At 40.1% G+C, this 25,639-nt stretch overlaps 1 protein-coding gene and 1 pseudogene across 1 annotated transcript; both read left to right on the top strand.

Annotated features, from left to right (window-relative positions):
• Positions 1–7,202: 7,202 nt before the first annotated feature.
• Positions 7,203–12,912, top strand: LOC100017017 (olfactory receptor 52K1-like; annotated as a pseudogene).
• Positions 12,913–20,367: 7,455 nt separating this feature from the next.
• On the top strand, positions 20,368–21,850 carry LOC100014095 (olfactory receptor 52K1-like). Its single transcript, XM_001363614.3, has one exon. The coding sequence runs from the start codon at positions 20,368–20,370 to the stop codon at positions 21,298–21,300; it is 933 nt and encodes a 310-aa protein (XP_001363651.3). The 3' UTR covers positions 21,301–21,850.
• Positions 21,851–25,639: the final 3,789 nt, after the last annotated feature.

Here is a 25,639-nt window from a genome sequence, read left to right as displayed (position 1 = left end):
GAAGTGGAGTATCAACTGCAACAATCAAGGTGAGCTTCCATAAGGGCTTGAACTAAAATGGTAACTGTTCAAGTGGAAAGAAGTGATCTGATGTGAAAGATGTTGTGAAGTTAGAAACTATAGGATTTGCCAACTGATTAGGTTGTGGGATAAAGGAGAATGAGAAGTCAAGCATAATCTGGAAGTTATGAACCTGGAATATTGGAAAAGTGGTTGTGCCTTTGAGAGAAATGGCAGAATCTGGAAGGAGGGAAGGCTTAGGGAAAGATAACAAGTTCAGGTTCAACCGTGGTGAGTTTCTGATGTCACTAGGGCATTGTTTGAAATGTGCATTGGACAAATACACAGAAAAACTCAAGAAAGAGACAGAGATTGACTATATGGCTACAGATATAGTGATATAAACATGTATGCATATATGTATGTATATATGTGTGCAGATGACATACATGCATATGTATATAAATATATATGTTGTTATCCAGCATGTAATGTGCCCTTCCTGACTTCATTTAGGGTTTTCTTGGGAAAAGATACTGGAGTGATTTGCCATTTTCTTCTTCAACTCATTCTACAAATGAGGAAACTAAAGCAAACTTGCCCAGGGTAAGTGTTTGAGGTCCAATTTGTACTCAGGAAAATGAATCTTTTTCCACCTTTAGGTCCAGCACACTATCCACTACCACGCACTGTTTGTGTGTGTGTGTTTGTGTGTGTGTGAGTGTGTGTGTGTGTGTGTGTGTGTGGTATGTGTGTATCAACTGCATGGTTCTGATTCCATGGGCACTGATGAGTTAAGGGAGAGAGAAAATATATAGAGAAAAAATGAAGATGGTGTGGGAACAAGCCTTAGTGAGGTAAGGGGCATGATGGTGAGAATGAGTCATCAAAGAAGACTAAGAAGGAGTGGTCAAACAGGTAGAAGAAGAGCCAAAGGAGAGTAGGATAATGGAAACTGGAAGAGGTGAGAGTATCCAAGAGTGAGCAACAGTACCAAACACAGGAGACAGTCTGAGAAAGATAAAGACTAAGAAAAAATCATCAGATTGACAATTGAGAGATTGTTGGTAATGTTGGAGAGAGAAAGTTCAGTGCAGTGATTAGGCTGGGAGCCAAACTGCAAAAGGTCAGAGTGAGAAAAGTAGATGCAGCTAGTGTAGACCATTTTTACAAGCATTTTGGTCAAGAAAGGGATGGAAGAAATAACATGATGCCTTGAGAGAATGGAAGTATCTTGTCAAAGTTTTTGAAGATGAGGGAGACTTGAGCATGTATGAAGGCAATAGGGAATGAACCAGTTGATAGGGAAAGGTAGAAGATTCAAGAAAAGTGGGATGATTGAGGACAAAATCTGCTAGAGAATATTGGAGGGAATAAGATCAATTGTACATGTGGAGGGATTGGTTTCAGCAAGGAGAAGGGTCACCTCTTGCTCAGAGATTGAGGGAAAGGAGGAGAGAATGTGAGATGATGTCAAAAGGTTTTGAAGTGAGAATGGGAAAGGAGGCAGCTCATGCTGAATGACATCAATTTTTTTTTTGCAGAGTATAGGAAAACTTCCTGAGCTGAGAGAGAAAGGAGAGGAGGGCATGAGGAGTACTTTGAGGAGAGAAGATACGGTTTAGAGTAGATTCTATGAGAAGTAAGATAGAGAATCAAGTAAGGAGAAATACTGACTGCCCTGGTGAACGAGAGCCCAAGTGAGGTTGGAGATCTTTAATTTGCAATGTCCTCAGTCAGCATAGTTGTGAGATTTCCTCCAGCTGTTCAGACCATGAATAGATGTGGAAAAGGTGGATAAAAATAAGCAAACATTGAAGTTTGGCAAAATCAGTGATAGGAGCAGAGGGCAAGTTCTACCATGTCAATCAAGTCAACATTCATTAAACTCCAGTGGCTCCATATGATCTTCAGGATCAAATTCAAAATCCTCTGTTTGGCTTTCAAAGCCTTTCACAACCAGCTGTTGTTCAAAACCAATCTTCTTACACCTTACTCCCTGTCAAGTATGCTTCCACCAAACAATGCTGATTTCTTTGCTGTTCCACAAACAAGTCACTCCATCTCTCAGCTCTGGGCATTTCCCCCCCTACTGTTGGAAGTCCTTCCTCCTCATCTCCGCCTTCTGGTTTCCCTGACTTCTTTCAAATCCCAGGAAACCTTTTTCAATCTCTATTAATTCTAGCACTTACCACTTTTTATTATTTCTGATTTGTCCTGCATTTGGTTTATTTGTACATGTTTTCTTGGCTGTTCTCTTCTGTATTAGATTGGGAACTCCTAGGGACTAGAGACTGTCTTGTTTTGTTTTGTTTTTTACTATCCCCAACACTTAGAACAATGCCAGGCACTTAGCAAGCACTAAATAAAAACTTACTGACTGACTAACTGAGGCAAGGGATTCAAGAACAAAGGCTAGTATAGAGACTATTGAGTTAAGTTGCAGAAAGAGAAAAGTCAAATCAGTCTGCTCCAGAGAAAGTCCTGAGGGGTAGAAGAATTAGGGGGTCTTAATTAGGGCAAAGAATATGTGCAAGAAGAATGAAGCATCTAGAGAGGAAAGATGATAGCAGATAATGTCAAAGTTTCTAAGTAGGGAAGTGGAACACATAGATGATGACAAGATGTAGTATGTGACCATTTCTGTGTAGCTGGGGTAGAGTGAAGATCCAGGGATTTAAGGAGGATGGAGGAATCGGGGTTGAAGGGATGATCTGCTTCAGGGGTTCGTAACCTTTTGTGTGTCTTGGACTCATTTGGCAAGATGGCAAAGTCTATAGACCATCTCACAATCACATTTGGTTTTTGGTTTTTGTTTTAATTAATTATTTATTTATTTAGAATATTTTTCCATGGTTACATGATTCATGATTTTTCCCATTCCTCTTCCCTCCCCTCTCCCACAGTTGACCAGCAGTTTCACTGGGTTATAAATGTATCGTTATTCAAACCCTATTTACATATTACTCATATTTGCAATAGAGTCATCTTTTAACCTCAAAAATCTTAATCATCTCCCCATCGAACTACGTGATCAATCATGTGTTTTTCCTCTGCATTTTTACTCCCACAGTTCTTTCCCTGAATGTAGATAGCATTCTTTCTCATAAATTCCTCTGGATTGTCCTGGATCATTGCTTTGCTGCTAGTAGAAAAGTCTATTACAATCGATTGTACCACATTGTATCCACCTCTGTGTACAATGTTCTCCTTTCACTCTGCATCAATTCTTGTAGGTCTTTCCAGTTCACATGGAATTCTGCCAGTTCATTTTTCCTTTCAGCACAATAGTATCACAATCACATTTGTAACCAATATTCATAATTTAATGAGATGCTCAATTTTAGCTAGGGATAAGTGAAAATAAAGATGTCATTTGTGTTTGAAAGGTTGAGATGAAGGCATGACCATTAAAAAAGTGAATCCATAGACTCACAGATCTTCGTTTGGAAGGGACCACCAGGCAAGACCATCCAGTTCAACCCATAATTGAATAGGCATCCCTACTTCCCCAACCCTACAAATGATCATCCAGTTTCTGACTGAGGGGAATCAGAGGGACAATTCACCCTTCTCTGTCATAGACTATTCCAATTGTGAATTGCTCTAATTGTGAAGAAAATTTTCTTTATATCAAGACAAAAAACTACCTCTTTGAAGTTTCTTCCACTGTTATTTCAAATAATGATAACATATGCAAAACATTTTGCATACATTAAAGCAGTCTAAATATTTCAGATAATAAATACTATTATTAATTGCTGGGATAGGGAAGATACTTACAGGGAAATCTGAAAGATGTAAAAACAAGCAAAAATGAATAAAATCAATTTAAAAAAAATAAGTTAAAGCCTGAGAGTGGAATTTGAATTCTAGACCATAGTTTAGAATATAGAAATTATAAGTTCCTAACCAATGAAAGAATTTGTTTAAGAAGGATCAACAACAATGTTTGCTTGAACAAACAAAAACAGTGTTTGCTTGAAATCTTATAGATGCTATCAAAAGAGTGCTAAACTGAAAAGAAACTGGGTAGTGAAAAAGTTGCCTACATATATCCAACAAGCTTGATAGCATACACAGCTACCAAACAGAAAGGAAAATAGCAATAGAAGCACCCAGAAGTTTATAGGAGGAAAAATATAAAAAGGAGCCCAAAATAAAACTCATAGTTTCAGATGTCTAGGCAGCAATGCAAGCCAAAGGGATGGCAATCAAGGTAAACTAGGGGATTAATTAGCATAGTAAATTAAGAACAGATATTGTTATGAGGAAATCTGGGAACCAGAGAAGAAAGTAGGGTGGAGAACATTTGGATGAAAGTCAGCAAGGGCAAAAATGCAAATGGAATTGTTATGAGCACATACTTTGGACCACTGGAACAGAAAGAGATATTTAATGAAATGTTTTAAAAAATGAATCACAAGCCTACAGAAGCATGACACTGTGGAGATAGACTTTGATTATATGAGCATGCTACAAAGCAAGATAAATAATCATTCCTTGACTTGCCTTCAAGACAATAAAATCTTCCAAGATGGAAGAACCCAAGAGATGAGCTACTAATTTGGGAGAAACTAGTTATGGTTACTAAATTGCTCTTAATAGAAATTACAAAAGGAAGAAATCATTCCATCTTAAAATTTGTGACAGAGGAAAAGAAGGCAATCATAGGATAGCATGAATCTTAGGATTGGATAGAACAGATTTCAAAATCTTCAGGAAAAAAAGGTATATAAGTTCTTATGACCTAAGGGGAATGTCAGCCCAAGAGAGAAAAGAAATTCTTACAATTTGGAACTATGCCCAAGGGGCAATAAAAGACCGTCTGCCCTATGATCCAGCCATAGCACTGCTGGGTTTGTACCCCAAAGAGATAATAAGGAAAAAGACTTGTACAAGAATATTCATAGCTGCACTTTTTGTGGTGGCAAAACACTGGAAAATGAGGAAATGCCCTTCAATTGGGGAATGGCTGAAGAAATTGTGGTATATGTTGGTGATGGAATTCTACTGTGCTAAAAGGAATAACAAAGTGGAGGAATTCCATGGAGACTGGAACAACCTCCAGGAAGTCATGCATAGCAAAAGGAACAGAACCAGGAAAACATTGTACACAGAGACTGAAACACTGTGGTACAAAAGAATGTAATGGACTTCTCCATTAGTGTCAATACAATGTCCCTGAACATCCTGCAGGGATCTAGGAGAAAAAAACACTATCCTCAAGCAAAGGACAAATTGTGGGACTAAAAACACTGAAGAAAAGCAACTGTTTGACTACAGGGATTGAGGGGACATGAATGAGGAGAGACTCTAAATGAACACCCTAATACAAATACCAACAACACGGAAATGGGTTTGAATCAAGGACACATGTGATACCCAGTGGAATCGTGCATAGGCTAGGGGAGGGGTGGTGGGAATGGGGGAGGAAAAGAAAATGATCTTTGTTTCCAAAGAATATTGTTTGAAAATGACCAAATAAAACAATGTTTAAATTGGAGAAGAAAAAAAAAGAATGAAATCCTTAATGCAAAAAAGAGAAAGAATTCTTATGAGGAGGAAAAGTGAAATTGACTAAAGGAACCAATGTGGATGGGAACAGAAACTCATCAAAGAATATGAATTTTCCCAAAACATTTATAGAATATAAAGCAAAATAGATGAGAGCAGAAAAATATAAAAGTATAATATGGACTTGTAAGAATAGTGTTAGTTAAGTGCTGGGGGCCATCAGTCCACAACACCTTGACAGAGTCACGCGTGGTAGACGGGGAGACCACAGAGTGGTCCTTGGCAAGATGTGACTGCCCACTCTATCCCCCTTGCATGACCTGTTTCATCAGTGTCCCTTACCTATGAATTGACATGATTATTATTCCCCCTAGTTTCAAAAGAAATAATGCAAGAGCAAAACACATGTACCCTAATTCTCCTAAACATCACCAAAAGATTAGACCCTCAAACCCAATCCAGAAAGACTATCATGGGTTAACTTTTACTTAGGTACATAATTCCCAGCAAAACCACAGCTACAGGCCAAGCCCAAAACTTTCTTATGAAGCCAGCACACAAATCAATCATAGAGGCCCAAGTGATAAGTACAAGTACATCAAGCTTCAGTATGCCTCAGTGACTCAGGAACTCCCTAGAAGCCAGCAGTCTAAATGTGAATTGTGTTCCCAGACCCCTCAGCCCCTATGGTATGATTGATGGATTGTCTTCTAAGAACTGCTGATTAATTATTCCATTTTATCAAAAGCAATACATCATTTTCCTTGATTGTAAGCTCAAAACTTCTCACAGGGTAATGAGAAAATTAAGCCACCTGTGACGAAATCACTTATCTTGTGTGCAACCTTTATTCTGTCTATAGTCACAATACAAAAATATAGAATGTTAATCAAGTAATTTCTTAAAAGTTAATGTATCACTTTTCCAATTATCTCTCTTTGGTTTTGTGTATCTGCATGCCAAGAATATGGATATAAAAATAAATCCGAAGCCCGGGAATGTCAGAGCAGCTTGGATATACAAAGCAGTCCCATGGCCTTAATGATTAAGCTGTCTTCTGTTTGTTATTTATTTTATGATATTTATTTTGACTGATTGTTCACCACCTGTCGGGGACCCTGGACTTGCAAGTAGGGCTGGACCCTGACTGTGGCAGGTAAGCTAAAGCCAACATCTGAATAAAGGTTCTGATTCCACATGGGGTATTATTTGTACTGTACAACACCGCCTAAAAAATAGCCTTTCCCCTCTGAACTCTCAGAAGACTTTATGTCTCACTTACTGACCTTATATGATTGCATTTTTCAGTTGTGTGCATGTTCCTCAAAAGTTCTCCTTGGCTTATTTATCTTTGTATCCTGCTTACTATCCAGCATAATGTCTTACAAACATTAAGTACAGTCAGCCAGTCAATCAACAAGTATTTATTAAGAGCTTACTATATTTGTCAGGCAGTATTCTAAGAACTAAAGCTACAAAGAAAAGCAAAAAAGCAATCCTAGACCTTAAGGATTTCAAAATCTAAACAGGGAGACAACATGCTAACAAACAGGCACAAACAAGACATCTACAGGATGAATTAGAAATCATCTCAGAGGGAAGACTTCTACATCAGGAAAGGCCTATTATAAAAGATAGGATTTTAGCTGAGACTGAAAGGAAGCCAGAGACCCCAGAAGGCAAAGATGAAGGAGAGCATTCCAAGCAGGGGAGACAGCCAGCAAAAATGCATGGACCTGGGAGATGAAGTGTTTCATTCAATAAACAGCAAGGATGCCAGTGCCACTGGATTGTAGAGTACATGAATGGAAGCAAAATATGTCTTAAAAGGTAATAATAATAGTAATAATGATTATATTTATTTATATTTTTAAAATTTTATTTATTTATATATTTATAAAAAGTTTTAAGTTTTGCAAAATACTCTACAAATATTATTTCATTCACCAAAATCCTGGAAGGTGAATGTTATTATAAAATTATAACCATTTTCCATGGATAGGCAGTTCTCAGATAAAGAAATCAAAACTATTAACAAGCACATGAAGAAGTGTTCTAAATCTCTTATAATCAGAGAGATGCAAATCAAAACAACTCTGAGGTATCACCTCACACCTAGCAGATTGGCTAACATAACAGCAAAGGAAAGTAATGAATGCTGGAGGGGATGTGGCAAAGTAGGGACATTAATTCATTGCTGGTGGAGCTGTGAACTGATCCAACCATTCTGGAGGGCAATTTGGAACTATGCCCAAAGGGCGACAAAAGAATATCTACCCTTTGACCCAGCCATAGCACTGCTGGGTCTGTACCCCAAAGAGATAATGGACACAAAGACTTGTACAAAAATATTCATAGCTGCGCTCTTTGTGGTGGCCCAAAACTGGAAAATGAGGGGATGCCCATCAATTGGGGAATGGCTGAACAAACTGTGGTATATGTTGGTGATGGAGTACTATTGTGCTAAAAGGAATAATAAAGTGGAGAAGTTCCATGGAGACTGGAACAACCTCCAGGAAGTGATGCAGAGCGAGAGGAGCAGAACCAGGAGAACATTGTACACAGAGACAAACACACTGTGGTATCATCGAACGTAATGGACTTCTCCATTAGTGGTGGTGTAATGTCCCTGAACAACTTGCAGGGACCCAGGAGAAAAAAACACCATTCATAAGCAAAGGATAAACTATGGGAGTGGAAACACCGAGAAAAAGCAACTGCCTGAATACAAAGATTGAGGGGACATGACAGAGGATAGACTCTAAATGAACACTCTAATGCAAATACTATCAACAAAGCAATGGGTTCAAATCAAGAAAACATCTAATGCCCAGTGGACTTACGCGTCGGCTATGGGGGGTTGGGGGGGGGAGGAAAAGAAAATGATCTATGTCTTTAACGAATAATGCTTGGAAATGACCAAATAAAATATATTTAAAAAAAAAAAAAGAAAATTAAAAAAAAAAGTTTTAAGTTTTGCAAAATACTCTACAAATATTATTTCATTCACCAAAATCCTGGAAGGTGAATGTTATTATAAAATTATAACCATTTTCCATGGATAGGCAGTTCTCAGATAAAGAAATCAAAACTATTAACAAGCACATGAAGAAGTGTTCTAAATCTCTTATAATCAGAGAGATGCAAATCAAAACAACTCTGAGGTATCACCTCACACCTAGCAGATTGGCTAACATAACAGCAAAGGAAAGTAATGAATGCTGGAGGGGATGTGGCAAAGTAGGGACATTAATTCATTGCTGGTGGAGCTGTGAACTGATCCAACCATTCTGGAGGGCAATTTGGAACTATGCCCAAAGGGCGACAAAAGAATATCTACCCTTTGACCCAGCCATAGCACTGCTGGGTCTGTACCCCAAAGAGATAATGGACACAAAGACTTGTACAAAAATATTCATAGCTGGGCTCTTTGTGGTGGCCCAAAACTGGAAAACGAGGGGATGCCCATCAATTGGGGAATGGCTGAACAAACTGTGGTATATGTTGGTGATGGAATACTATTGTGCTAAAAGGAATAATAAAGTGGAGGAGTTCCATGGAGACTGGAACAACCTCCAGGAAGTGATGCAGAGCGAGAGGAGTAGAACCAGGAGAACATTGTACACAGAGACTAATACACTGTGGTATAATCGAACGTAATGGACTTCTCCATTAGTGGCGGTGTAATGTCCCTGAACAACTTGCAGGGATCCAGGAGAAAAAAAAAATTATCACCATTTTCCAGATGAAGATACTAAAGTAAATGGATATTAAGTAACTTATCCAGGGTCCTACAATTTATATGTTTCATAAAACCAACACCTAATTATATTTATTAGTTTAAGAGTTTTCTGACTTTCAATTTTATTAAACTCTCCTTTGATTTTCAGTGTCTCCAATTTGGTATTTAATTGGGGATTTAAAATTTGTTTTTATCTAATTTTGTTACTTGCACGCACAATTCATCGATGTAATCTTCCTCTATTGATGTAAATTTTAGTTATAAATTTTCCCATAAGTATTGCTTTGGCTGCATCCCATCCATTTGATCTATTGTCTCACTGTTATTGTTCTCTTTAATGAAATTGTTACTGTTTCTATGATTGTTCTTTGACCCACTCATTCTTTAAAATTAAATATATAAGTATCATAATCTAAAAAGTGTGTATTTAATGTTTCTGCTTTTCTACATTTTGTTATGTAGTTTTTATGTCTTCATACACAGTTTTCATATGGGTGCCATGAACCATTGGGAAAAAGAGATATTCTATTCTATTTCTATTCAGTCTTCTTCAAAGTTCTATCATATCTAACTTTTCTAAAATTCTATCCACCACCTTAAATTCTTCTTTATTTTTTGTTTTTTTCTATTTCTGAAAGGGAAAAGTTGAGGTTCTTTACTAGTATAGTTTTACTGTTTCCTCCTATAATTCATTTAAGTTCTCCCTTAAAAACCCGGAGGCTATACCATCTATTACATATATATTTAGTATTGATATTACTTCATTGTCTAAGTTGCCTTTTAGTGGGTTGTAGTTTTTTCCTTATCTCTTTTAATATTTCTATTTTGCATTTGCTTTGTCTGAAATCATAATTGCTACCCCTGCTTTTCTTAATTCAGCTGAAGCATAATAGATTCTTCTTTAGACCCTGACCTTTACTCTGTGTGTCTCTCTGCTTCAAATGTGTAACTTGTAAATAACATGCTATGGGATTCTGGTTTTTAATCCACTCTACTTAATCTACTTACTTTATAGGTGAATTCATCCTATTCACATTCACAGTTATAATCACTAACTCTGTATTTCCCTCCCTTATATTTTCTCATTTGTCCTTCTCTATTTCTCTCTGTCCATCTCTGTTTCTGTCTGTCTCTGTCTCTGTCTTTCTCTCCATCCTGTCCCTCTTTACAAGTGTTTTGCTTCTAACCACTGCCTCTCACACTTCATAAGTTTCTGAAGATGGATCTGAACTTAGGATTTCCTGACTTGAGGTCTAGTGCTCTATCAGGTATGACCATCTCTGTGTATAACTGAGATAGGATAGAAGAATAATCTCACTGACAATTTTAAAAAAATGAAAAAATAAAAAGTTAGGGTGTTTGAAAAAAACATCATTATTTATGTTGAAGTTCCCTAGTATGAAGGCAAAATTTAGGGAACAGAAAAAGAACACTGTTCAGAACGCTGAACTCACTGAGGAAAATAGATTGGTAGATAATAGCTACCAGAATGATTGGTTGATAAACATGACTAGAATAGACTTTATAAATTCTTGTCTTGAAATTAAATTGATTGATAAATAAGTAGATGATGCCAGAAAGAAAGGATCTCACCAGAGAAAACAAGAGAGAAACAGAAAGGAATTCTAGAAGTAAAATTAGAAAAAAAATTAATGTTATGTTGATAATTTTTTCTCTACTTCCTCTTTTTTCTTTAAAAATATTCTTTGTTATAGGTGATTGCTCTATGGAAAGGAGGGAAAGATGAAGGAGAACATGGGGGAAATTTTAAGAAATATAAAAACAAAAATATTGAAAACATGTATTCCAAAAATTATAAAGGACAAAGACAAAACTAAGATTTGATAGGAAAGTCCCTAATGAATATGGATAAATATTCCCACATTTCTTTTTCTTATTGATCATCCCCATTTGTGAGATATTTCTGAAGAGTAGAGTTGGAAACAAGCTAGCATTTCCCAGGAATATCTCATTAAATGAGATCTTATAATGTTTCTTTTTCTTATATTCTCCTTTCAGGAGCATCAAAGACTATGAAGGACAAGAAAATCCATCTAGCCCAGTAAGACCAATTCAGGGTCCAAATATAACTGGACCTAGAGGTTCTGTCTCCTAGGTAGCCCTAAACTGATCTCATTAAGGATAACAGGGTGGAATGAGACCCACAATATCTCCTACATTGACTTCTTCTTGGTAGGTTTCCCAGGGCTGCAGGAGACCTGATCCCTCCTGATCCTTCCATTCTCCTGCATATACTTGGTGATCCTCTCGGCCAATGCCCTGGTCATCTACACTGCAGTGACCCAGAGAAGCCTGCACTCACCCATGTATGCACTCATTGCCCTGTTCCTGGCAGTCAACATTCATTCTGCTACTGCTGTCATGCCCAACATGCTCTTTAGTTTCTCTACCCACTATTACCATATTTCTCCTTCTTGCTGCCTCGTCCAAATGTTCTATTTCTTCATCATCTTTGACTGTGGCATTCTCCTGGCCATGGCACTAGACCACTATATTGCTCTCTGCTACCCACTGTGTTATCTGGCAGTTGTGACAGGGGGTCAGTTGGCAGGGTTGTTGGCCTTAGCAGCAGCATAGAGTATAGGAATTGTGGTTGTGGCAGTGGTGCTGGCCTTAAGAGTGCATTTCTGCTGCTTCAACATCATCTATACCTTCACCTGTGAGTATATCATTACAGAATTTCCTGTTTAGCCAAGCAGGAAAACCGCAATTGCCACTCCAGAGTAAGGAAGGAAGGAGGACTATTACATGCAGTCCCAGAAAGGACATTTCCTCAAAGTTCTGGGCCCTGAGTTGTGGAGTTCTGGCTATTTTATAGGTTTATTTTGGGGAAAATACAGATATGGGGGGTTACATGATTGGAGATACATACAGGAACAGGTATGAGGGATTACATGATTGGATGGAAAAGGAGGAGCAGCCCTACCCAGTATTGTTTCAAGAGGCTTCATCCTGTTCCAAAATTGTTCAAGGGGAGGTGAGGGGGAGGCGGCTTTAGGCTAAGACCAGAACACCAATCCATCATGGATTTGTGGGGTCACAGCATGGGAAGTAACAGTGTCCTATGAAGTAGAACCATTTACTTTGTTCTGGAGTTCCAGCAGGTACAGGGGAAGGAGGGGCTATTGGTCACTCTATCTGTAGCAAGCTTCTGGGTGTCAGCCTCATAAAGCCAGTCCTTAAGACCTAAGGGGGTCCCTAAAAGGGAGACCTGAGGATTTTCCACTATAATATGGCCCTGATGAAGCTGTCCTGTGGGCACACCTCACTCAATAAGACAGTGGGGATCACCATCCTCATAAGTACTCAGGTCCTGGACATCTTGCTCTTGGGCACTTCCTACAAACACATCATCCAAGCTGCCTTCTGGATGTATTCTGGTGGGGCCCACTCTAAGCCCTAAACACATGTAGCTCCCATCTGGCACTTAATCTTCATGGCCTACTCCTCTCCTACTCTTCATGGCCTCACTTTCCTCTTCCATTGTCTATTGTGTAGCTCCCATTGCCTCCCAGAAAGTGCACATCCTACTCAGTGCCCTCTATCTACTACTTCCCTGTCTTGTCAATCCTGATATCTATAGAGCCAGAACCACGGAGATTCAGCAATACCTGGTTAAGATATTCCATTGAGGGGGCAGCTGGGTAGCTCAGTGGATTGAGAGCCAGGCCCAGAGATGGGAAGTCCTGAGTTCAAATTTGGCCTCAGACACTTCCTAGCTGTGTGACCCTGGGCAAATTACTTATCCCCCATTGCCTAGCCCTTACTGCTCTTCTGCCTTGGAACCAATACCTATTATATTGTTGGATTCCAATTTTTAAAGACTAAATTTCATCCCTGGCTTTTTGGTCATCCTTCTACTTATGACATGTTTCTCTTTGTAGGTCATCTTTTACTTTCTTTGCCTGTTTTCAAGCTGGTCAATTCTGGCTTTCAAGACACTATTTTTTGTTTTAGTTCATATGCCTCTATTTCCAGATGACTTATTTTGCTTTGTAAGTTCTTTTCTTAATTGTCTTCAGCCTCTCTTAATTGTTTTTTGAATTGTGTTTTGAGTTCTTCCAAAGCCTGAGTCCAATTCACTGGAGTTTCTCCATTTTTTCTTGGTGTTTCTTGGTCCTCCTCTGTTCCATTTGCTCTTTGTTCGTTACCTGAATAGAAGCTATCTATTGTAATTTATTTTTTCTTTTTCTGTTGTTAACTCATATTTTTTCCTTCTTTACCCCCTGTCATTGACTGTAATCTTGCTTCTCTGATTATTTGCTAGATCTGTGGGTTTGGTATATTCTGTCCTGAAGGGTCTTCTTCTCTGCTCTGCTAATTGACTAGATTAGGCTGATGGAATATTAATAAGTCCTGAAGTCAGATCTTCCCCCAGCTGACTGCAGAAGCTGAAGGTGTAGGTAAAGGGGTGGAGGATGAAGGGAACTGTGCTTCCTACCCTGGTATTCTGTTGGGGTTGCAGCCTTTACCCTGGGACCTGAAGCAGCATGATTCTTAAGGTGGTTCTCAGTGCAGTTGGTGGGAGAGAGGTGTCGGAGATTGAAATTCCCTGCCATCTGAAGGCTTCTTATCTACCCTATTAATAGACTAGATTAAGCTGGGGCAGAGCTGATCTGCAGAGCTGGATGTGCACAGAGAACCTCAAGAAATGGAGGCTCAAGATAGAGAGTAATGGCTGCAACTAGGCTGCCCACCCCTCTGTGCCTCTCCTCCAGATGATTCCCTTCTGGCTGTTATTAGAGCCCTCAGTCTGGCACAGCTGTGTCAGTAAGGCATTCCCTCCAGCCTAAAGCCCTTACCCAGAGATTCCATCAACCCTTGAAGACTCAGTACAGTAGGCAGGGAAGGGGTCCTGAGACTTTCCTTCTTCCTTTTCCTTAAACCCAAGAACTCAGCCTTCCCTGCGTACCTTTTAATTTGAATTGAGCAAGAGGGTTCCCTGTCTCTGTCCTGTTGTTAGATTTGGTTTTCTGTCCCCTCAAAGCACTTCGTTTTTGATTAGTGTGGAAGGATTTTCCCAGAGGTCTGGACTTTTGCTGATTCTAAGAAGCCATCTTGACTCTGTCCCCCTCTTATAAGCAAATAATCTCATTAAACCAAAACCCCAAAACATATACCCAAATGAACAAGTGATAAATCATATGCTTTCTTCTGCATTCCTACTCCATTCTTTCTCTGGAAGTAGATAGTATTTTTTTCATAACTCCCTCAGAATTATTCTGGATCATTGTATTGTTGTTAGTAGCTAAATCTATCACATTTGATCATTCCACAATGTTGCTTTTACTGTGTACAATGTTCTCCTGATTCTGCTTATTTCATTCTGCATCAGTTCACGTAGGTCTTTGCAGTTCTTTCTAAAATCATCCTGTTCATCATTTTTATAGCACAAGAGTATTCCATTACCATTGTATACCACAATTTGTTCAGCCATTCTCCAATTGAGGGAGGTCCCTTTAGTTTCCATTTCTTTGTCCCCATAAAAAGAGCAGCGATAAATGTTTTTGAACAAACAGGTCCTTTCCTTTTTTTTATCTCTTTGGGATACAGAAGTAGTAATGGTATGACTGGATCAAAGGGTACCCCTGATTGTTTTTTTAAGAGTAATAAAGTAGTTATAAAAAAAAGTAAGATTGTCTTATTGTAGTGAGGGTCCAGTGGAGACATAACATAAACTCATAGTGAAAGAATCATCATTTTATTTGAGGGCCCTTGGGAGTTAAATTAGAGATGAATTGTGGGAACCAATCTAGGCCTGGAGAATTTGGTTTAAGAATTAGATTTGCAAATTACAGCACCATTCCATTTCACCAAGAAAGGTCCTTTAAAGGCATTTTTAATTACCCACAATCGTATTTGGAATATTTCTATATATAGCACTTTCTTCTCATGAGTTCATCTCTAGAAAATGTAATGAGTTGATCTGGGGTTTACGGAGAATACAGTAAGTAAATGATTGAATCAATGCTAGAATCAAGTACCAAAATGCAGTGTTGCCAGGACAGTAGTTAGTGAAGTGGCATAACAGATCTTTTAAAATTTTAAAGGTTCTGAGAGCTAAAACCATAAAGAGAATTTGGTTCATTCTTTTCTCTCATTTTTTTTAGTCCCTACCTGCCTATAATTGATACTAAGTATTGATTCCAAAGCAGAAGTGTGGTATGGGCCATAAAATTGGTGTTAAGTGACTAGCCCAGAGTCACACAGTTAAAAAGTTTCTGAGACCAGATTTGAACCTAGGACCTCTTGACTCCAAGCATGACTCTCTTTCCACTTAATTGCCAAGTGCCTTTTAACAACCTCCTCTTTAGCATTTAAAAAGACTCTTGTTGCACACCCTGAATCCAGAGAGCAAAGTAGTATAGAGTGGTGAAAGGCACCTGGGTTTGGAGTCAGAGACACTGGGTTCTGACCCTAACCTTGTTATTTATGAAATATGCAACATTGGGCAAGTCCCTCCCCTTCTCTGGTCCTCAGTTTCATCATATGTAAAATGAGAAATATTCACTACCTTTGTGACCCTGGGCAAGTCACTTAACCCTGTTTGCCTCAGTTTCCTCATCTGCAAAATGAGCTGGACAAGGAAATGGCAAACTGCTCCAGTATCTTTGCAAAAAAAAAAAAAAAGAAAAAGAGATAATAAGGAAAAAGATTTGTACAAGAATATTCATAGCTGAGCTCTTTGTGGTGGCCAAAAATTGGAAAACGAGGGGATGCCCATCAATTGGGGAATGGCTGAATAAATTGTGGTATATGTTGGTGATGGAATACTATTGTGCAAAAAGGAACAATAAAGTGGAGGAATTCGATGGAGACTGGAACAACCTCCAGGAAGTGATGCAGAGCAAGAGGAACAGAACCAGGAGAACATTGTACACAGAGACTGATACACTGTGGTATAATCGAATGTAATGGACTTCTCCATTAGTGGCGGTGTAATGTCCCTGAACAATCTGCAGGGATCTAGGAGAAAAACACTATCCACAAGCAGAGGACAAACTGTGGGAGTGGAAACACGGAGGAAAAGCAACTGCCTGACTACAGTGGTTGAGGGGATATGACAGAGGAGAGACTCTAAACAAACACTCTAATGCAAATACTAACAACATGGCAATGGGTTTGAATCAAGAACACATGTGATACCCAGTGGAATCACGCGTTGGATATGGGGTGTGGGGGGAGGAAAAGAAAATGATCTTTTTCTCTAATGAATAATGCTTGGAAATGATCAAATAAAATATTATTTAAAAAACTCAAAATGGGGTCACAAAGAGTCAGAAATGACTGGAACAACTGAACAACAACAAATAGGAAAGAGGTGTTCTAGTTGGTCTCTAAGGAGCCTTCTATCTCTAAACCTCCAAAGATTCTACGATATAAGACGTGATCTCTTCCCCCCAAGGATGCTAACCCAGAGTATAAACAGGACCTGGTCCAGATGCAGAGGTCTTACTCTGGGACACTCCCCAAGAGAATGCAGCTGACTGGCTGAGTCAGAGCCACAATTGAGCCCTGGGGGAGTCCTCAGGGAAGCTCAGGAAGATTTAACCTTCACAGGGGGAGCACAGTTCAAGTTCTCAGCTCCTGTGTGTCCTGGTGAGTAACAGACCTATGACTGGTGGTGTCTGGAGCTAGGGGAGGGGGTGGGTGCCAGCAGGAGGAATGGTTTTCCATCTTTGCATCTCCAACTCTCAATTTAAAAAAAAAAATCTTGTACACAATAGATGTTTGACAAGTGTTTGTTGCTTTGAAATTAATCTAGTACAAAAAAAAAGCATGATTTAGAGGAAAGAACACAAGCTCTTGAGTCAGAGAACATGAGTTTAAATCCCATTCTTCCCTGGGCCTCAGTTTCCTCATCTACTGAATAAGGGAGTTGCACCAAATGAACCCTGAGGACTCTTCCAGCTCCATATTCTGATGAGATAAACTGAATCCTATGCCACCAAAGCCTCTCTGAATGGACTTTCCTTGCAAATATGCCCCCCTCCGATTATATCACTGATATGTTCCCAGCTACGAAAGTCCCAAATTCTCTACCAGCTATCCCTCCTCTCTCAGCCTGCCTTCAGGCTGGGGTTTAGGGAGAACCCATCCTCTTCCTCTCTAAGACTTGGGGGGCTCTTAGTTTTAATGACTCATTCTCATGCCTGATAGGGGACACAAAGATCAGCCGCCTCTTGCTGTAGGTGAATGGGGAGAGCTGTGAGAGCCTGAGGTTTGCTATAGGACTCACACTAAGGTCCAACTCATCATACCCTGATTACTTCCCGGGAGACCTCAAGGGTTGATCTGTGGCTGTGCCCATGTGAGCATCTGTGTCTACACAGGCTTCTGGATTGGTCTCTTTCTCTCTGTGTGTGTCTATGAATAAGTATATACGTGTGTGTGAAAATATATACGTCTCTGCTTGTGCTTCGGTCACTGTGTTCACCTGCGTATGTGTGTATCTGCTTGAGACACAACTGGATTGTGAGTGGGTTTATGTGTGTATGACTGAATGTCTCTGTGACAGAATTGGAAACCTATATGGTCAGATGGAAAATGGGCTGACGAGGGTCTTGCCTACAAATTCACAGACACAGAAAAAAAAATTCCTTCCTATGAATTAAAGCATTGAAAGTCTCTGTTCTATACACTTACTGACCTGAAGGGTCCTCAGTGACGCTAACTCTGGACAACAGTTTCCTTATCTATAAAATTAAGGGGTGTGATAAGATTTCTTCCATGTCTCCATCCAGGATCTCACATATTTACTTAGCCAACATCAGCTCTCTGGTACTCCATAGTTTTCTTTCTTAAATCCAAAGGAGGTATTATATGATTTTCCTAGTTAAATTGTAATAATTTGGTTGAATTGATCCCTGAACTATCACTAACACCTTAGAAAAGAGGGGAAAAGCCAGAAAAGTTGGATCCCCTCAACCAAACATGGAAACATAAAAAGATACGATCCCCTCTGGTAGAGAAATGTAAGGAGGGAGGGAAGATTAGTCAATCAACACACATTTATTAATCCCTGACAATGTCCCAGGCACTATGCTAAGCTCTGTGGATACAAGAACAGCAAAAACATGATCTTTGCTTTCAAAGAGCTCACAGCCTAACAGGGAGATGTCATGGAAATAGCTGTACAAGCAAGATACATACTCCACAAAAGGAAGGTCATCTCTGATGCCAGGCAGGAGGAGGCAGGGGAGGGGAGGCAAGGAGACAGAGCAGGGAAGGCATCCTACAGAAGGTGGGATTGAACCTGCATCTTAATGGAGGGCATGGAAAGCAGGAAGCAGAGGAAAGAGCATCCCAGACATGGGAGACGACCAATAAAAAGGCAGAGTTCAAAGACAGAGTGTAGTGTATTCCCAACCACAAGTAGACCAGTGTCACTAGATCATGGAGAACGTGGAGGAGAGTGAGGTGTAAGAGGCCTGGAAGGCAGAAATGGGGCAAATAGTGAAGAATTTTCAGTGCCAAATACAGAATATTATAGTTGATCCTAGGAGTTGTTGTTCAGTCATACCCAACTCTTCCTGGCTCCATTTTTGGTGGACACTTCTTAGCTGTATCACTCTGGATAAGTCACTTAGTCCCAATTGCCTAGCCCTTATTGCTCTTCTGTCTTGGAACCAATAATTTAGTGTTGATTTGAAAACAAAACATAAGGGTTGTTTAAAAAAAAAAAGATAAAATAACTTCAGCTGACTCCAATCTAGGACACCAAGAACCCAAAGGAAGGTAAAAATAAAGAAAGTCAAAGCAAATCTTAAGAAAGGAGAAATTTAGGGGTGAAAGATTATAAATTTAGTTTTGAACATCTAATTGTAGATGCCCAAGAGGTAGCTGAAGATGTGAGACTGCAGCCCAGGAAAGAGATTAGGGCTGGAGATAGGAACAAATGGTGTTCAGACACCAACCAAAAAAGGAACAAAATCATAGGACTGAAGGTCTAAATTAGAAAGGTATATCTGTTCCATCATTTATTTTATAGATGAAGCACAGAGACCCACAGAGGTGAAGTAACTTGCTCAAAGCCACACAGGCAAGAGGCAAAGTTGAAATTTAAAACAATACAGCTTCCTCCTTTTTTTAAAGCTTTATCTTCTATCTTGGAATCAATTCTGTGTATTGGCTCCAAGCAGAAGAGCAGTTAAGGGCTAGGCAATGGGGGTTAAGTGACTTGCCCAGTATCACAGAAAAGGAAGTATCTTAAGTGAGATTTTAACCTAGAACCTCCCATCTCTAGGTCTGGCTCTCAATCATTTAAGCTACTAGCTGCCCCCCCATTCTTCTGAACTTTTGCAATAGCTTTCTAATTTGTCTTCATGCTTCAATTTTCTCCCCTTCTCTGATCCATTCTCCACAAGTTGGCAAAGAGATTTCCCTAAAGAATGGTTCTGACCATATCATTTCCCAGCTCAAGAAGATCTAATGATCCTCCACTAAAATCAAACAAAAACTCCTCTCTTTAGCACTTTAAGCCCTTCTCAAACTTGATCCCAGTTTATCTTTCCAGGCTGATAGACATTTCTCCCCTGTGCATACTCTATGATCCAGACAAACCGGCATTATTGGTATTCCTCTCACTTGGCATTCCATCTTCCATCTTGCTTCTCTTCACAAGCTATCCATTATGCCTGGGATGCACTACCTCTTCTCTCTGCCTCTTGGATACCTAGTTACTTATAAAGCTTAGATCAAATTTCTCCTCCTCTACTAGAGACTCCCTCCAAAAATTATCTTTTATTTCCTTTGTATATTATTTTCCACTTATTTTTATGTGTACATGTTATCTTCCCCAAGAGACTGTAAGCTCCTTGAGGACAGGGACAGTTTCATTTTTGTCTTTATATGCTTAGCACTGAGGCCAGTGCCTGGCACCTGGTGATTGATTGATTGGTTGATCAATGTCCATTCAGACAGATTTGTCGATGGATAGACAAAAGTCATTTTATCAAGATATATCTTATTACATTTTGTCCAATAGTGTTTGTTTCTTGCATTCACCTCCAGGAATATCAGATAAAGAAGCGTGGGGACTTCATCTCTTCCCTCACCCCAGAGCTTTCTGGTCAGTCCTAGCAAGAATGTCAGGATGGAATATGACCTTCAACATCTCTTATACCACCTTCTTCTTATTGGGCTTCCCAGGACTCAGGGAATCACGGTCCCTTCTGATCCTGCCATTTTCCTGCCTCTACATGGTGATCCTCTCATCCAATGGCCTAATCATCTATATTGTGACCACCCAGAGGAGCCTGCACCAACCCATGTATATACTCATTAGTCTACTCCTGGCTGTTAACATCTGCACTGCCACTACTGTGGTTCCTGCCATGCTCTTCAGTTTCTCCACCCTCTTTAATCGCATCTCCTTGACTTGTTGCCTTGTCCAGATGTTCTTCATCTACTTTTTACTTCTTTTTGATTGCAACATCCTTCTGCTCATGGCTCTGGACCGTTACGTTGCCATCTGTTACCCATTGCGCTATACAGAAATCATGACAGGCCAGGTGCTGATGGGGCTGGTGGGGGTAGCAGCCACCCGGAGTGTAGGTATTGTGGCCCCTCTGATAGTTCTAGCCTCAAGAGTCCACTTCTGCCGCTCCAATGTGATCCATCACTTCACCTGTGAGCACATGGCCTTGATGAAGCTGTCCTGTGGAGACATCTCACTGAATAAGACTGTAGGACTTGCCCTTCGTGTCTCCAATAGGATCCTGGACCTGCTTCTTCTGGGAGCCTCCTACACCCGCATCATCCATGCTGCCTTCAGGATCTCCTCAGGGGGTGCTCGCTCAAAGGCTCTTCACACATGTGGATCTCATCTGCTTGTCATCTTCACTGTGTATGGCTCTACTTTGTCTTCTTCAATTGTGTATCGTGTGGCTCGAACTGCATCTCAGGATGTACACAACTTAATCAGTGCCTTCTATTTGCTGATCCCCTGCCTTGTCAACCCTGTCATCTATGGGGCAAGAACCAAAGAGATCAGGCAATGGTTAGCAAAGTTGTTCTGAACCACTACCCCATATCCCCTAAAATGGACCTTCCAATCTGATGGCAACTGCCATCCATGGGGAGGGTTTAAGGTAGAGAAGAGACTCACGGAGAGTTTTCTGCTTAGGTCTGGCAGAAAATCAGGGTTGAATGACAGGGATTAAAGTTGAAGTCCAGTCAGAAAATATCAAGACTATACTTGAGTTTTCAACTCTTCCTCTAAAATCACATTCACAAAAGCTCAGAGCTAGAAGGTGTCTCAGACATCATTTAGTCCCAGATTTTCTTGAACTGGCACTCTCTACAACATCCCCACCAAGTGGGGATTCCATCAACCCCTGGAGACTCAGTACAGCAGGTGGACGAGGGGTCCTGAGACTTTCCTTCTTCCTTTTCCTTAAACCCAAGAACTCAGCCTTCACTGCATACCTTTTAAGTTGAATTGAGCAAGAGGGTCCCCTGTCTCTGTCCTGTTGTTAGATTTGGTTTTCTGTCCCCTCAAAGCACTTCGTTTTTGATTAGTGTGGAAGGATTTTCCCAGAGGTCTGGACTTTTGCTGATTCTAAGAAGCCATCTTGACTCTGTCCCCCTCTTATAAGCAAATAATCTCATTAAACCAAAACCCCAAAACATATACCCAAATGAACAAGTGATAAATCATATGCTTTCTTCTGCATTCCTACTCCATTCTTTCTCTAGAAGTAGATAGTATTTTTTTCATAACTCCCTCAGAATTATTCTGGATCATTGTATTGTTGTTAGTAGCTAAATCTATCACATTTGATCATTCCACAATGTTGCTTTTACTGTGTACAATGTTCTCCTGGTTCTGCTTATTTCATTCTGCATCAGTTCACGTAGGTCTTTGCAATTCTTTCTAAAATCATCCTGTTTATCATTTTTATAGCACAAGAGTATTCCATTACCATTGTATACCACAATTTGTTCAGCCATTCTCCAATTGAGGGAGGTCCCTTTAGTTTCCAATTCTTTACCCCCATAAAAAGAGCAGCTATAAATGTTTTTGAACAAACAGGTCCTTTCCTTTTTTTTTATCTCTTTGGGATACAGAAGTAGTAATGGTATAACTGGATCAAAGAGAACCCCTGATTGTTTTTTTAAGAGTAATAGAGTAGTTATAAAAAAAAGTAAGATTGTCTTATTGTAGTGAGGGTCCAGTGGAGACATAACATAAACTCATAGTGAAAGAATCATCATTTTATTTGAGGGCCCTTGGGAGTTAAATTAGAGATGAATTGTGGGAACCAATCTAGGCCTGGAGAATTTGGTTTAAGAATTAGATTTGCAAATTACAGCACCATTCCATTTCACCAAGAAAGGTCTTTTAAAGGCATTTTTAATTACCCACAATCCTATTTGGGATATTTCTGTATATAGCACTTTCTTCTCATGAGTTCATCTCTAGGAAATGTAATGAGTTGATCTGGGGTTTACGGAGAATACAGTAAGTAAATGATTGAATCAATGCTAGAATCAAGTACCAAAATGCAGTGTTGCCAGGACAGTAGTTAGTGAACTGGCATAACAGATCTTATAAAATTTTAAAGGTTCTGAGAGCTAAAACCATAAAGAGAATTTGGTTCATTCTTTTCTCTCATTTTTTTTAGTCCCTACCTGCCTATAATTGATACTAAGTATTGATTCCAAAGCAGAAGTGTGGTATGGGCCATAAAATTGGTGTTAAGTGACTAGCCCAGAGTCACACAGTTAAAAAGTTTCTGAGACCAGATTTGAACCTAGGACCTCTTGACTCCAAGCATGACTCTCTTTCCACTTAATTGCCAAGTGCCTTTTAACAACCTCCTCTTTAGCATTTAAAAAGACTCTTGTTGCACACCCTGAATCCAGAGAGCAAAGTAGTACAGAGTGGTGAAAGGCACCTGGGTTTGGAGTCAGAGACAATGGGTTCTGACCCTAACCTTTTTATTTATGAAATATGCAACATTGGGCAAGTCCCTCCCCTTCTCTGGTCCTCAGTTTCATCATATGTAAAATGAGAAATATTCACTACCTTTGTGACCCTGGGCAAGTCACTTAACCCTGTTTGCCTCAGTTTCCTCATCTGCAAAATGAACTGGAGAAGGAAATGTCAAACCCACTCCAATGTCTTTGCAAAAAAAAAAAAAAAAACTCAAAATGGGATCACAAAGAGTCAGAAATGACTAGAACAACTGAACAACAACAAATAGGAAAGAGTTGTTCTAGTTGGTCTCTAAGGAGCCTTCTATCTCTAAACCTCCAAAGATTCTACGATATAAGACGTGATCTCTTCCCCCAAAGGATGCTAACCCAGAGTATAAACAGGACCTGGTCCAGATGCAGAGGTCTTACTCTGGGACACTCCCCAAGAGAATGCAGCTGACTGGCTGAGTCAGAGCCACAATTGAGCCCTGGGGGAGTCCTCAGGGAAGCTCAGGAAGATTTAACCTTCACATGGGGAGCACAGTTCAAGTTCTCAGCTCCTGAGTGTCCTGGTGAGTAACAGAACTATGACTGGTGGTGTCTGGAGCTAGGGGAGGGGGTGGGTGCCAGCAGGAGGAATGGTTTTCCATCTTTGCATCTCCAACTCTCAATTAAAAAAAAATCTTGTACACAATAGATGTTTGACAAGTGTTTGTTGCTTTGAAATTAATCTAGTACAAGAAACAGCATGGCTTAGAGGAAAGAACACAAGCTCTTGAGTCAGAGAACATGAGTTTAAATCCCATTCTTCCCTGGGCCTCAGTTTCCTCATCTACTGAATAAGGGAGTTGCACCAAATGAACCCTGAGGACTCTTCCAGCTCCATATTCTGATGAGATAAACTGAATCCTATGCCACCAAAGCCTCTCTGAATGGACTTTCCTTGCAAATATGCCCCCCTCCGATTATATCACTGATATGTTCCCAGCTACGAAAGTCCCAAATTTTCTGCCAGTGCCATCACCCAGCCTCCCTGGGCAGCTATCCCTCCTCTCTCAGCCTGCCTTCAGGCTGGGGTTTAGGGAGAACCCATCCTCTTCCTCTCTAAGACTTGGGGGGCTCTTAGGTTTAATGGCTCATTCTCATGCCTGATAGGGGACACAAAGATCAGCCGCCTCTTGCTGTAGGTGAATGGGGAGAGCTGTGAGAGCCTGAGGTTTGCTATAGGACTCACACTAAGGTCCAACTCATCATACCCCGATTACTTCCCAGGAGACCTCAAAGGTTCATCTGTGGCTGTGCCCATGTGGGCATCTGTGTCTACACAGGCTTCTGGATTGGCTCTTTCTCTCTGTGTGTTTCTCCATATGTACCACTCTGTGTGTGTCTATGAATAAGTATATACGTGTGTGTGAAAATATATACGTCTCTGCTTGTGCTTCGGTCACTGTGTTCACCTGTGTATGTGTGTATCTGCTTGAGACACAACTGGATTGTGAGTGGGTTTATGTATGTATGACTGAGTGTCTCTGTGACAGAATTGGAAACCTATATGGTCAGATTGAAAATGGGCTGACGAGGGTCTTGGCTACAAATTCAGACACAAAAGAAGATTCCTTCCTGTAATTAAGGCATTGACATGCCATGTTCCATACACTTACCAATGTGTAAGGTCCTTGATGACACTTAATTTTTCTGGGCCTCAGTTCCCTTATTTATAAAATTAAGGGGTGTGATAAGATAGTCTTCCAGGTCTCCGTCTGGGACTTCCCATACTTACTGTTAGCCAGCTTTAGCTCTCTGGTCCTCTACAATTTTGTTTCTGGAATCTAGGTGAAGTATTATACAATTATCCTGATTAAATAGTCACATATTTGCTTATGTTGGTCCTTGAACTATCACTAACTATTTTTGAAGAAGAGGGAAGAAGCCTGAAAAATTAGTTCCTCTCCACCAAACATGGAAACATAAAATATTACTTTTAGTAGAGGGAGGGAAGGTTAATCAGTCATCAAGTACTTCTTAATCCCTAGCAATGTCCCAGGCACTATGCTGAACTCTGTGGATAGAAAGAACAGCAAAAACTAGGTCTTTGGCTTCAAAGAGCTCATAGCCTAACAGGGAGATGTCAAGCAAATAGCTGTACAAGCAAGATACATACTCCACAAAAGGAAGGTCATCTCTGATGCCAGGCAGGAGGAGGCAGGGGAGGGGAGGCATACTACAGAAGGTGGGATTGGACCTGCACCTTAAAGGAGGACATGGAAAGCAGGAAGCAGAGGAGAGAGCATCCCAGACATGGGAGACGACCAATAAAAAGGCAGAGTTCAAAGATAGAGTGTAGTGTATTTCCAACCACAAGTAGACCAGTGTCACTAGATCATGGAGAACGTGGAGAAGAGTGAGGTGTAAGAAGCCTGGAAGGCAGGAATGGAG

The sequence above is a fragment of the Monodelphis domestica genome, chromosome 4 (genome assembly GCF_027887165.1).
Source record: "Monodelphis domestica isolate mMonDom1 chromosome 4, mMonDom1.pri, whole genome shotgun sequence".
In the NCBI taxonomy this organism is placed as follows: Eukaryota; Metazoa; Chordata; class Mammalia; order Didelphimorphia; family Didelphidae; genus Monodelphis; species Monodelphis domestica.
This window is presented reverse-complemented; position numbering and strand designations above follow the sequence as displayed.

Coding starts and splice junctions, on each gene's coding strand:
- LOC100014095 (XM_001363614.3), top strand. CDS start 20,368: ATGTCAGGATGGAATATGACCTTCAACATCTCTTATACCACCTTCTTC.